This window comes from Orbicella franksi, chromosome 11 (genome assembly GCF_964199315.1).
Source record: "Orbicella franksi chromosome 11, jaOrbFran1.1, whole genome shotgun sequence".
Classification (NCBI taxonomy): Eukaryota; Metazoa; Cnidaria; class Anthozoa; order Scleractinia; family Merulinidae; genus Orbicella; species Orbicella franksi.
Window position 1 is genome coordinate 5305902 of NC_138155.1, and position 14288 is coordinate 5320189.

The 14288-nt window shown below is 39.3% G+C and overlaps 2 protein-coding genes across 2 annotated transcripts; both read right to left on the reverse strand.

Moving 5' to 3' along the window:
• Positions 1-1178: 1178 nt before the first annotated feature.
• Positions 1179-4217, reverse strand: LOC145502711 (ectonucleoside triphosphate diphosphohydrolase 1-like). The gene is made up of 2 exons (XM_081482071.1): positions 3109-4217; positions 1179-1877 (listed from the first exon to the last, which is right to left on the reverse strand). Exons 1-2 carry the CDS (start codon positions 3976-3978, stop codon positions 1473-1475), a joined length of 1275 nt encoding a protein of 424 aa, XP_081338197.1. The 5' UTR covers positions 3979-4217; the 3' UTR covers positions 1179-1472.
• Positions 4218-9335: 5118 nt separating this feature from the next.
• LOC145502796 (C5a anaphylatoxin chemotactic receptor 1-like) lies at positions 9336-14186 on the reverse strand. The gene is made up of 2 exons (XM_081482179.1): positions 13071-14186; positions 9336-11260 (listed from the first exon to the last, which is right to left on the reverse strand). Exons 1-2 carry the CDS (start codon positions 13812-13814, stop codon positions 10985-10987), a joined length of 1020 nt encoding a protein of 339 aa, XP_081338305.1. The 5' UTR covers positions 13815-14186; the 3' UTR covers positions 9336-10984.
• Positions 14187-14288: the final 102 nt, after the last annotated feature.

Below are 14288 nucleotides of genomic sequence, written 5' to 3' on the forward strand. Positions count from 1 at the left end.
TGGTCATAAAACGGGTATAGATTTTGGCCATTTTGCCCTCTAGTCTTGAATTGGGTATGTTTTTTTTTTAGAATACTTTTTTCGATTCATCATTATCAATAAGACCATCAACAAAAAGGCCTTTCACAATGCGTTTAATATCGGTCTGATTTAGGGAACTAATTGTAAGGCAGGTCTGAATCAGGGTATTGATTTAACGGTCAGGCGTTTTCAATTGGGTATCGAATTTTTGGTCAGGTCATTAATGGGGTAAGGAATTTGTTTTGGGAAGCGGGCCGCACACCCCCACCTTATTCGCATTATTCTGATTTGTTCCAGTGTCCTGTCCATAGAAAAATTAAACTCATAAGCTTTCGTCCTTTCGCCCGCACATCATTATGTTACTTTCCACCTTGACCTTACTTTCTGCGCTCGACTCTTCAATGGCAACCTGAAAGCAATAAGTAAACTCAACCATAGAAAAGTCCTGCACTATTTTCATGCATCACTTTTCAAACTCTTCGAACAGAATTAAAAAGTCTTGCTCTTTAAGGAATGGCTGGCTAGATTTTGCATACTAGTTAATGTTGTGCCCTTCCACCTTTTTCTCGAGACCTCTACCACTTTTCTAATTGTGCTTATACTTTGCGATCTTTTTCCATTTTTCTCCTCGTGAAAACCAGAACATGTCATCATAATAAATGATCCTCAAAGAAAAAGTAAAAAATAAAATGAAAATAAAATGATTCTCGTCCCAGACCCTGGGACCTTTGCACGAGGAATGGTGGTTTTACAGGCACCTGATTTGACCGACTGTACAGATTTGTGGATCAAAATTTTCAGTTATTCAACGCTGGTTTCCATGGGTGACCTCCAACTAAAATCGTTCGATTAGAGCACAGACCTTCAGGAAGTTTACTGAAACTGAATTACGGGAAGAATTTTGTCGAAGTCCTTTATAACGAAGCATGTGGATGCTACTTTCAGCTGGAATTTTATTTTTGCCTCATATTCTCTTTGTTAACATCTGTTTGAGTTTAGGTATATGGGTGCTCCATAGAACGGTTTTAGTTAAGATCAACCAGAGGGTATTTCGTTCTACTCTTCCGTGGATAAGAGGCATAGAGCGGCATGGTGGTAGGTTTGAAAGCAAAGATCGATCAATATTTTAGAGTTATCGAGTTTATTGAAAAGAGATCATCCCTTTTAATAACGTTACCTCGACTATTGAACAAAATATTACCCTAGCTTAATGAATAATATCGTCCCTTAGAAAAGGAAAGATCACATTCTATTGAGCAAAACACCTTCAGTCACTTAACTGTTGATGAAAACTGAAAAGTGAAAAGTTCATTGCAGTGCAGTAATACTTACGGAAACCATGACAACAAAAAGAAAGAAAAGCTCTCTAACCGGAAGAAGTTTAAAACAGCTAAACGAATACACCCCATATCAGCTTAGATGAAGAATTTTCCTCGCGTATTTCTCGACATTTACAGCGACTCAGTTTTGTACAACACGGCTCCCATGATCCAGCTTAATGAATACCCTTTTAATTCCTTTTGAACGTAAATTTGCTTGTTCTGAGGCATTTTATAACCTTTACTCAAGAGCTCGTACACATAATTTCCCCACAAACACGAGAACTTCACATATCCTTCATCAATCGGCTTCACCACGTTGTACGGCTTGGAGCAGAACTTTCTTGCAGCACAGCCTATTTGCTCTACCGTGACGGGCCTGTCCTCGCATATCACAGCGCCTATACGATCGATCACAGTGTGGAAAGCAGAGAAAGCGATGAATCTGCCGGTTAACTGCGGCTGATCATGGAATGGACAATCTTCAGACTCTCGATTCTCACAGAACAACATATCATTGATAAGTTTGCGGCACACCTAGAAAAATAGTGAGTAAGGTACATGTAAGCAAATAAGCAATCAATTATAGCAAGTAAGTAAATATAATAAGTGAGACCTTGAGTAAAAAATGCTAATTTTTCTTGAACATGCAGTTGATTGGTGACACAAAAAAATCAAAAACAACACAAAAATAATACAATCGATAAAGTACATTATCTATTACAGTGGATCCCGATTTTTCGAACCACGGGGAACAAAATTTGTTAAAAAAAAAAAAGGAAGGTTGCAAAAATCGCCGAGAAAATTTTCCCAAACTTCATATACAAATATGATTGGAATTAAAAACTTTCAGAACTTTTAAATACGAAATACAGGTACCTTCTTTCAGATATGGTTTGAAGTCCTGTTTATCTCCTCGTAATCAGATGATTCAATCGCATTGAGCCCCTCTATGGGTATTTATACGCGACGATTACCGCTGAAGAAACGAAGATCTCAAGATTGAAACGCAGATTTAAAAATTCGCGCAATAAGATTATTGACCAATATCAAGATATAAAGTAAACAATTACAATGCACAATGTTAATCATGGGCTGCGATTTGAGTGCGTTTGCACAACACACGCTTTCTGTCACTGCGTAATTTTTTTCGGGCAATAAGGTCACCGCCTCCCACCCCCCCCCCCCCCTCCCTAATAAAACAGTCTACCCCACGAAGTCCGAAGGTGCCCGTACGCCTATGATGTTACTAATTTCCCTTGTTATTGTTTAAGCAGTCATCTTAGTTTGGTTTTCTCGAATTTATACAGTTGTTTATGCCGTGAGATAAGTTTTCGGCTGTGAATAACATTGACTACACTCTCTTGAATGCAATGATTTCAATCCATAAAACCGAAGATCTGCTCAAAAAAAGCGAAGATTTGCCAAAAAAATGCGACGAAAACGAGTTTTTGGCGTACCAATAGAGAGGCTTAACACGAGAGAAACTGATTAAATTTCTAACTTAGTTTTGACCGCTGAAGTGAACACGAGCAGCGAGATCTAAAATACTCTTATTTCCACTTAGAAAAGGTCTGCATATGGATGCACGAGTTAAAATTTCTGCCCATTTCTCAGCTATCGCTGTAGGTCTTAGATCTTAGCTATTGGTCAAAGACACGCAGCATTCCTGAGCCGCGCCAACGGTTAAGCCTTCAACAAATTTTCCACAATCACCTAAACCCACCCAGACTCTTATAAGTGACTGTGATAAAAGTATCTATCCTACCTCCGAGTTAGGCTGTCCAATAATATTCATGCTTTCGGATCCGATCGATCCCATGAAGCCTTCATGATGACAAGGACTCTTGGCATATTCCAGACCACCCACGTTGGCTAACGATTTGTTTTTCCACTGATCCAGAAACTCCAGATAGCGATCGTGAATCCTTGCCAGCCCCATATCCAAATAGCTTCTGGCGAACAATCTGTAGATTTTCTTTCCCAGTTTTACGCTCGTACTGTGTCTAGGCTTCTTGAGAAGACTCATTGTGTTTTGGGTTGAGGCCCCGCCCATGTCCAAGACGCCCCAAGAAAAGCCCCGTCTCTTTGGCGAAGTCAACACGCCTTGAATGAAATTTACGGTGATCCAGGCGAAGATAGCTTCTTCTTTCCCTGAAATAACTTGGACATTGTCATCTTTGAAAAGGAATGGCGAGTCATCGCTGTTCAGTATTTCTTTTACCTTATTCATGATGGCATCTTGATCTGGCTCGGGCAATAGGCGCATACCAGCGGTCGCTAGCACGACAAAAGGAGTAGAGCTTTGTTTTTCTTTTGGGATAATCTTGTCAGCTTCGTCAAATAATTTCTGAAAGTACGCCTCGATGTCGTCCGGTTTGTTAAGCATCGACGAAAGCCCCGGTTTGACTTTTCCAAGGGAGTTGGTCAGTTCTTCAACATCGTCAACGCTGTCAACTTTTCCATTTCCGTTCAAGTTGAATTTGTAGATGTACATCCGACTGCCCGTCGATCCAGCGTCAATCAGGATAGCATAGCTAATATCCGGGGAACTTGAACTTGCACGGCGACCGTGACATCCCGTTGGGGCCTGGAGCCAAAAGAGAAATGCCGGCAATAGTAGAACAAAGCCAGTCATCTGAAACGACAACGAACGTACAGTGGTCCATTGGTCAAGAATCACTGACTAACACTAAACAGCCCAAGAATTCTTTCCAATATATACAATTTTGAAAGATTGAGAAAAGTTTTACTCATATCAAAAGTTTTGTTTTAAAATAGGAGTGGTTCGCATAATCACCTGTTTGCATAATCACCTGTTTAGAACAATAGCCTAACAATAAAGCAGCCCAGATGTTTAAAAATGGTCAAAAATCCAGGTCAGATGCATAAATAGATGCTACATAATTAACCGCGCCTAAACGTTTCGCAATCGTGTTATTTCTACGTGTAGCTAACTCTCGAGGTTGTTTGCTTTAAAGGCATCAATGCTGTATCAAACAAACACTGAATGCGCGCGTGGGTCGCCCAGTATTAAACTGAAATAATTTTTCGCTCCATAATTATCCGTTCATTTTACTTCTAGAAGCTTAGGCCTCTTCCAAACGTCGTATGTCTGCCGTGCGACCTGTCAGTCAAGAATTAAATTTAACTCTTTTTTTAGCACTCGGAAGGCCTTTACGGGCGCGATTTGGCTTCAAACAGCGTGTTGCTCGACTTCTTCTCTTAATAAGCAGCGAACCAAGCACGATTAATTGGTTTGGTTGTTTCCTTGGACGAGGAGGTAGCAACAATTTGAATTATCACCATGCACATATGCCAAACATTTTTTTTTAACTCTCTTACTATAAAAAAACACCATAGTTATTCCGATATTTGTTTCTGCCATGATTATAAATTTACTAAGAACGTTTTGAACCTACCTGGAAAATCAAATCAACTCTGACTTCTCAATAAGTAAAGATTTCTCTTCTCGCCTGTGTTTTTCCAAAACTGTGGAGCTAAATAGCAATCCCTCGGCTTTTATCAAAGTTTCTTGGTCCGCTGAGGATAGTTCCTAGAGGGTTTTCTTAGTTTTGTAAGTACCCTTTTCAACTCTCGGCTCGATTGAATTTAAACACAATGGGTATAAAAGAGATCAAGAGGTCATACTCCGGAGCCGCGACACAAAGCGGTTAACATGACAATTTAGCCGGCATATAGAACAATATTGACTAGTAAACTAAGATTTTAATTAATCCCTTCGGCAAAATTTTCTTGACACTTTTTTTACCACACCCATAAAACTGTAAATCAACATGGTGCTATCTTTTCTCTTAGCCTTGCCTTCCTCATACGTTCATACGCAAGGCAATTAGCTTGTTTCAAGCTGGTCCAAATCATAGTTAATAAAGGGAACTGGTAATGAAGCCCCGCAAATATCAAAGGAGCAAACAAAGATGCCAAGCCGATTTTATTTTGGAAGGTCCACGACCGTGCATAAGCTTTTGTTTTGCGCTCGTACACTATGCATGAATTACGTAACCAACAAGTTTCTAATGTAGAAATATTGAAGGACCGTAGCCAGGGTTGAGCATAATAAAAATTTGAAAACGATCTCTGGCTAAAAAGGTTTATAGATATACGAGCTTTCGACTGTTAGATCTACAATCTTCGACGGGTAAAGATGAATAACGAAATATGAGTATGAATGAGTAAAAATAAAAAGAATGGACTATGTAAATTAATTATGAATGTGTGTAAAAAGAATGTTGTATTGCCCAGGGAGTGGGCAAGAATTGTTGACAGCATTTGGAGTCACCATAGTATGCCACGATTCTAATGTTTTCCTAATTCGGAAACTGCCTTTGTCAATTAAGGATATATTTAGATTTATATAATAACCCAAGTTATTCTTGCATTTTGATTGGTTCTCGCTTATGATCTATTAGAGGACAGACGCACGATTGACGTCATCATTTCAAAGTTTTTCCCTCTGTGTTTTAAAATGGCAGAAAGTTTTAACAATTTAGATAATATTTTACATGACTGGGCAAAAGATAAGGTACAAGAAAGTCTTGTCCAGGCATTGAACAGGTACCAGAAGCATAGTCTAGCAGGAAGAAGAAAGGTAAAGCCGTTTCTGTTTTAGACAATGACTCAGAAAAAATACTCGAGCAGTCTCAGTCGGCAGTCGAGCGAGACTAAACCAAACACAAAATTAGTCTTGTTAAGCCGAGAACCATTGCTTTATCTCGAATTTAACAAACCCAATAAACAAAATGTTTATGAGATTAATTTACTTAAAACATTGAACTTTTCTCAGTCTCAAAATAATTGTTGACACAGAGATTGTCTGGAATGAAACATCAAAACCACTTCTTAAAATCAGTTAAAATAAACACATAACCTTGCTTTCCGATGCGAATGTTCCAGTCCGTTTCAGGGCACACCAGCGAGCAAAGTATAGCTCACTACAGCTCACGGCCAACTGTATCGCAGCTAAAAGGTGTCTCCGACACTATTTCAAACTGATTTGAGAATCACCAACCACAGAGGACACAAATTTCCACCATCACTAACGCTCCTTTCATTCAAAACTCGAATCGAATGACCTCCAGGTTGACCGCAGCCGCAAGTTTTCCGAGCGTAGTTTTTCAACTCCTGCAATATTCGAGGCAACATCCAAGCTTTTCGGCTCACAGGGCTGCTCTGGTGACAAAAACTGACTTGACTTATTCAGCGTTTTCTTTGAGATTTGTAGATTTCGCAGTTCAATTCTGCTTTCGCTGTAAGTTTTCATTCCACGAGAAGCGACGCCTGAGTCAAGTTTGACAGTGGCGTGATTTTCCAGGACCAATCACAATTCTTTGCTACGCATAGCAACCAATGAGATTGCTTCAATTTGTATAGACAATAGATTACGTCAAATGGCTTTTTTCGTGTTCGCCAAAGTGGGCAAAGGCCGGCTTTCGAGTTATGTTGCAAGATTTTGATATAAAAAAAGCTTTATCGGTAGTAGTTTGTTTCATTATTATATAAAACAAATAGATTTCATGTTGCCGTGCGTCTGTTCAGTAATAGATCACAAAAGACGTCAAAATGTGGTAAGAACATCAGTGACACACTCGGCTATCGCCTCGTCTGCCACTTTTTTGTTCTTACCACATTTTGACGTCATCTGTGATCTATTACTGAACAGACGCACGGCAACATGGAATCTATTTGTTAAATAGCAGAGCTTTAGGACTTCATAGTTTCCTAGCTCCTCTTGCTACACGCTTGCGAGGAATTTGTCAGTCTATCGCGACCGAAAAGTAAAACAAAATAATTGCTAGTTTGGTTTGAGTTTCGCTTGAATTGTAAGCAACGCTTGATGTTTCATCAAGGCCCAATAACTTTACGTCCGTAGATACTGCTCAGTTTTATTCGTGTAAAAATCCAGTAAATTCTCTGTTGTCGATGAATGAGAGCGTCCGCCGATGCGTGTTTTGTACAGTCAGTAAACATGACAAATTGTACTTCCACCGCACTTTCGTGTGAAAGCGTATATCGAACTCAAACAATAACTCTATAGTTTTTAAATATGTTTAAGATTGATAAATGTTTGAGAACATATTAAAAGCTAAACTGAAAATATGTGAATAACGCAGAAATAATCAGCAAAGTTACGATGACGCTTTCTTTAATCAACTTGGAATAACAATTTCGATTTTGTTGATCGAGTTATCAAAACTCCTTGTCTATTTTCATTTTCGCAGTGTAAAACTTCACTATGCTTATGTTGAAGAAAGACACATGATGTTAGTAGCCTTTTTTGCGTTCGTGAAATGTGTTACAGCAGCTCAGCACAAAAGATAACGATAGAAATCTTTGTCAAGATTTGTTGACAATTGAAAACACCGACTCGGACTTGAAAGTGCACGAACTGCACTATGCAAATGAGCTAATTGTACGCGTCAGACTTGCCTTTCAAAAACTTTTGCAAACTCACCAAACAAGGAGAAACAATAAGAAACCGTCAAAACAGGTTTTGGTTATGATGAACCATTGTCTGAGAAACTCACAAATTAACTCGATACCAGAGTAGAGAGTTTTCTTGCTATATTCTTAAGTCAGAACAAACGCAAAAACATACGCGTAAGCTTACAACTAGCGTGAGCAGATCTTATCATTCATTCCCAGCGCGAGATTGAAGTCTTGTTTTCGACCCTGAAAAACCCACCTTTTCCGTTAGCTCAGAGCATAAAACTACATATAAGCGCCCTGGTTCGTATTCCCTGCCTTATTCCCTGCCATCGCAAAAATACGCAAGAGAATCTCTCAACTCTCACCATTTGATCACGCAACGTGACAACATTTACGCGAGAGCCCCCGACACGTGTGTGAATCCGCGCGGATATATGACGTCAGGATGGCGCAATTTGTTCTAAAAATAGAAAAATTGTCCCATATCATAGGTACGCGCGAATCCAGAGACTTACGGTCTCCGTCCCCGATTATGGCTCCTGGTCCAAAATCAAGATGGCGCTTATTCCACTGACGTGACTCTCATGACATTTCCTAATTGGTTGAGGGGCGCGCGAGCCCCGACAACTTGGTCCACCGCACACCAGCCGACAAGGTCCGAAAAGACGTTTTGAGATCTAGCACTGTCAGATATCGCCCGGAAAGCCCCGATCTTGTCGCAGACTTGTCTAAATTCACCGCACACAAGCCGACAAGTGAAGATTTTTTGTCGGCTAATGTGTGGCGGCCTATTAGAATGTAGTTACATATCAGTTAGGAATGCGCCATTGAAATTTGCATCACATAGTTCAGGTATATCGTGGTGTTGAGGAAATCTTTGAATGTAATATATGAAACACGAATGCCAGTGTTTGACCACACTTCCAAACCCTTAGAAGAGAGTTGAAAATACGACGCACAACAGAGTATTTTGGAGGTGTTTGGAAATGTGGTTAAACAAGATCTTGAGTGTTTGATGTTACTTCTCAATCAAAACTAAAACTAAGGAAAAAAGGATGAAATAGAATCGTTAACCCTTTGGTAATTTAGATGAGATATCCAAACACCGTCGCGGTCATGATTTCCTTTGTTTAAACTTGATGACTTATTAATGAGTTTTAGTGTGTATTTTGGGGTGGATATTGTCTACCAGACTAGTGAATGCTGTTATTTACGTGTTCCGATTGGCTCCTCAGACTTCGGATATCCTTACCTATTCATGTCCGTGCAAAACAAAATGGCTCCCCTTTTTGCTTAGGTGCCAAGAGCACAAATTTTTCACAAACAAGTTCACTGGATTACCGCTATCTTTGGATTATCTATGCCTTCGGAATGCAGTGTCTATGAGAAGCTTTACACTCATAGGTTCACTAATAATTTTAAAAAAATCATAAATGCTACGCATACAATATGTTTTGTTTATCTTTGCGAAATTAGGTGAATGCAAGAGACCATGGTACATGGGTCAATTTCCGTATTTGAAAAAATTCTAACTTGCGCCGAGGATTTTGGGACTAAAACAAAAGAAATCAAATTAAGATGGAGGTACGAATAAACAATTTCCTTTGTGTTAGTGTTCTAAGCCTCTCAGCCTTAATTACAATAAGAACGTGGCTGTGTTCACTTTCAAACAGTAAGTGTTAATTTGGTTGCAAACGCAATCCAGGCCAAATAAATTTCAACATTCTCTACCTTTCATTAACAGTCCCTTTCAGAAGTCAAGAACTCCTGTTCATTGAACAGCAATCCGCTCCTAATGATCGGTTTGACCATGCATGAAGGCACCACAAACTTTCAACTGGGTTCCTTCGCCTCCTATGGGGTCAATGGATGCTTTTCAATTAACCGGAATTCATTCCATTCAAGCATTTTTGTTGCCATGCTTCTTCCATTCATTAGTACGATCGAAAACGTGCTTGGGGCTGACACATCGTACATTATGCTGCCATAATTTTGAGTATAATAGTACATTTGCTGGCAACCCTACTATACTTGGTATCTTTCGAATTAATCGTTGACGTGTGTTACCGGGTGGAGACTAATTTTGCGGCATAATCGTATCTATAGCAAAATTCTCGATCGTGATTGGTTCTCCGCGCCCATTTGTAACGTGATCGGCGCGTTGTCACGTGGGTGTCCAATTACAGGTATCCAGTTACAACTTTTTTTAATTGGATGCTTACGCCATTCGCACGTCAATTACGCGCCCTCTAATGGCTTCCTTCTAAATGTTTTCTACAGTTTTTAAAACTTATGGAACACTACTGACTTTTTGGCTCAAAAAAAGTCTCGAAGGCTTTTTCTCCTGAAATGTTGCGGATACGATTAATTAGTACTACATTTGGACCTCGAGTCGTACAATTCAGACCTCGAGTCGTACAATTCGGGGAGTAATCGTCCTCGTAATTTCAAATAGGTTTCGCGCTTCGCGTTCGTCTGATTTTTGAAATTACTCGCGCAATTATTCCCTGAATTGTACTTCACTCGGTCAAATTACTATTACTTACATAGACACGAGTGTTTTACTAAAAGAAACACCACTCGTAAAATTCGTACGAAACTACATCCGGGAATCGCGTGATGTATTTTTCATTTCCATATACGATGTAAGCGGCTGATTGATGTTGGTAGAGAGAGTGCAGTTATTAGGTATTAAAGGAACAAGGATGGAGAAGTTTAACACGGATTAGAAACGACCAACTTGAATTGTTTAGGCCGGCGAAAACCTTATCGTAACTCCTTTAATCTAACAGTTAAATGAGGTGAGGTAGGTAGGTAAGTCTGCATACGAGCCAAGTAGCCCATCAGGCCGGAGCTTATCCGACTTATCCGGGTTTCTGTAGCATGAAGCGTCAGAAACGACAGGGAATATTTCTTCTCCCCCCTGTATGTGATGCTAGTCCATCGCAGGGTTACCCCCAGCGTTAAGTTCGCCGGTAACCATTTATACACCTGGGTGGAGAGAGGCGTTGTGGGAGTAAAGTGTCTTGCCCAAGAACACAACGCAATGTCCCCGGCCAGGACTCGAACCCAGACCGCTCGATCCGGAGACGAGCGCACTAACCATGAGGCCACTTCGCCTCCCAATCGGATGAACCGGCGTAAAAAATAACCAGTTTCAGAGATTTCAAACATGGTTTATTCAAACTGAGATTTATTCACAAGACAGTGTCTCCTGTGGAAATCTTCTGTCTATGAGCAGCTTTCAGTTCTGCAACCTCAATGAAGACTGAATTACTGGGAACAACTCCGGACCCATTACAGCGCTGAAAACAAAGAAGTTTTTGAAGGCTATGTCTGTAGCGCTTTCTACAAGCCACGTAGATAAAAGGATTCGCTAAAGTGTTTGCAAACATCAAGGCCATTGTTATAGTGTGTTCTAAGCCAAGTTCTTCTAGTGTTGTCTGCTTTCCTAAGTCGACTGCCATGCGAATCTATAGGGAATAAAGGACACATGGCAAAAGTTTTACACGAGGACACTGGCAGAATGTCTTGCAAATGATTCGTTTACCTAATACACTTTTTTTTAATAAGAATTTACATGTTTCATGCTCAGTCTGGACACTCCTACTTTTCTGCCGACATTAGGCTGAAAATATTACTGTGTACATTCTTGGAATAGATTACAGAGTATTTAAGTTAAATAAATATATCTTATTAGATGTTTTGGTGTGTGGTATCGCTGTATACGAGTTGTGCCGTATTTTGACGAGCCCGTAGGGCGAGTTAAAATACCAACAACGAGTTAAAATATAAAGCGATACTACACACCAAAACATCTAATAAGAGATTTATTATCCAACTGCTGTAGTCAATAAATTTATCAATGAAAAGAGGGAGAGTCTGACAGTTTTGCGTGCGCGCGCCGACCTGTACGGCAAACAGGTTTTCTACTGTACAAATAACTGTACAATATCGCTGTATATTTGTACTGTTATTTGGACGGTATCCGCTGCAGTTGGATAATAAAAGAGGAATATTTTGCCATACTTTTCAATGGTTAAATAAGTTCATATAAAATTTAAAGATTATGCGATGTTGTATTCAAATTTTCAGTCAACACCTTCTTAGCTTTGGGTAAATTGTTTTAAATCAATCTTAAAATTTGGCCACCTTTAGCCTCAATATTTTAGCTCGCTTGAGGGAAGTCTGAAGTTCGACGGATATAACCCATACCAACATTAAAAACTGCATTTAATGTTACAGTTTTATGCAATGCAACACCACGAACCAGCCCTAAAAACATTTTAGCCTTTTAACACCTTCTGGACAGAACCAATATTAACAACTGCATTTAATATGACAGTTTTATGCAACGCAACACCACGAACCAGCCTAAAAAATTAAAACCCTCTAACTCCGTCTGGACAGAAAATTGTTCTTACATTGAGGCGTTTTCTAATCTTTATTCATAGCCTCGTTTTAGTAAATTACCCCACAAAAAGAAGACTTCCTGAAATCTACGTCAATTGATTTTTTCACATTCGGCTATCTAAATTGCCGCGTCTATCAACGGCAAATCTACAACACAAATTTAGTTTGCCGCCTCATCTTCCATATCTATCTGTGCAAATCTAAAAAAAAAATAAAATTGGTTTGCCTCGATCATTGTATTTTTCACTTTTTTTTTTAGCACGTCATTGTCACTTCAGAATGTCCAATAACAACTTCTGTAACTAGCGTCTGTAAAAAAAGCCAGAAAAGATACACGATATGAAATACAAAATCGGAAATAATAGATTAGGGTAGCTCTGTCCTGTTCGTGCAGCTGGGAATTAAGCATTATTTGCGAATAATAATGAGAATTAAATTGTCTAAAATCAAACGAAAAAAATAAATAAATAAATAAAATAAGCGCGCATTTTTAACGTAAATTGAATTCGAATCGTTCTTCCATGTTGATCAACCTTGACCCAGGGCCGTAACCAAGAACAGGCACACTGAGGCAATTTTTCTTCGGTTAAACCTCTGAACCTATTCATCTATTTATTTCATTTTCTTGTCAGAGGCTATGCATTCCAAATAAATAAATTAATAAATAAATAAACAAATAAATATGAAAGAAAAGGGTTTTTTCCTCTCATATTGTCTCGGTAAACATTTCCTGCTGCCTAAGTCTCTATGAAAATTCTCAGCTGTTCATTTAGTTTCATTTTTTACCTCAAGGTGTGTTTTCTTACCTTAGTAATTATCATTTAAAAGACGATTTCATATCGCCTATCACAACAGTTTTTCCTTACTTACCAATAGAGGTGTGTTGCACAAACAGAATACCAGAGCGACCTTTTTCGTCAAGGAAACAAAGGTCGAGCTTGAATCATCCATCGCTCGTACCGTCTGCCTGTGAAATGTAGACCTCCTGGTCTTTAGCGAAATAACTACGTGAATATTAAAACCCAGGACAAAGACCACGCAAGCCAAACCCTGGGTGACGAGAATGCCAAGAAATATTGTGTCTGGTAGCCCAGTTGGTGTTAAACTTAGGCTGCAAAACTGGCCAGTTTCGTAGTAGACAAACTCCCCAACACCGAAAAAAGGCGGAGATACGAACAAACAGACTATGAAAAATAAATAAATTAAGGCCGACTTGATTTTTTTCGTTGTAAAGGTACTTTGGTGTTGGAAAGGAAACACAGTGACGAGGAATCTCTGAAAACTCAATAAAGCCACAATCCACGCGGACCACAAAATTAAAATGGCGTTGACGAAACCGAAAAGGCTGCAAGTAATTTTGCCGCCCCACCAACCACAGTTTATAAACGAAGCTAATGGCATCAAACATTGCAATCCCAAGGATGTGGTGTCCGAACCTGCGAGGCAACAGATTAAGATATGAATTTGCTTGGCTCCGTTTGGAGTTGAATCTCTTGGCTTCGCCTTCAGCACCGCAATAAGAGCGAGTATGTTGACAACGAAGCCGAACGCAAACAACGGGAAAATGTCCACTTTGAAGCAGACTTCTTCTTCTTGTAAAGTCGTGTTGTTCATATTGACGACAAATTGCTTCGATAGTTTATCTCAGAATCGGTTAGGTTTCGTTTTCTCTGAGTAAAAACTTCGTCCGCCAGTAAACACATGTATACGGTAATGGCGATTATGGAGCTTGCGTAGAATGTGCCTTCTGTGGTGTTATCACCGCGAAAATCAGCTTTATATTAGCTTCAATAGTTGAGCTCTATTTTGTCTCGCATATCAAGAGGTAGCTTAAAACTGAACCATTTACTTAATGTTCGAACTCGCCAATGTGTAAGGGTGATTATTTCAGCTGATTTGTCAAATGTCAAACCATTGTCCTCGGGGCAAATTCATATAAGTCATTGATACATTTTTAAATATATATCATTTGAATAACATGAGATATTTCAGATATCAAGGCATTTTCGAAATCTTGGGAGATTATCGTTCTTTTTGTTATTGAGTATTCAATTTCGTTTTACGTACATACCGCTCGTTTCCCCGAAT

Excerpts from the sequence above, each read along its gene's own strand:
- LOC145502711 (XM_081482071.1), bottom strand. The coding sequence starts at position 3,978 with ATGACTGGCTTTGTTCTACTATTGCCGGCATTTCTCTTTTGGCTCCAG. Across the intron at positions 1,878-3,108 it reads TTGGACAGCCTAACTCGGAG|GTGTGCCGCAAACTTATCAA; the intron begins GTAGGATAGATA and ends CTATTTTTCTAG.
- LOC145502796 (XM_081482179.1), bottom strand. The coding sequence starts at position 13,814 with ATGAACAACACGACTTTACAAGAAGAAGAAGTCTGCTTCAAAGTGGAC. Across the intron at positions 11,261-13,070 it reads TGTGCAACACACCTCTATTG|ATTCGCATGGCAGTCGACTT; the intron begins GTAAGTAAGGAA and ends TATTCCCTATAG.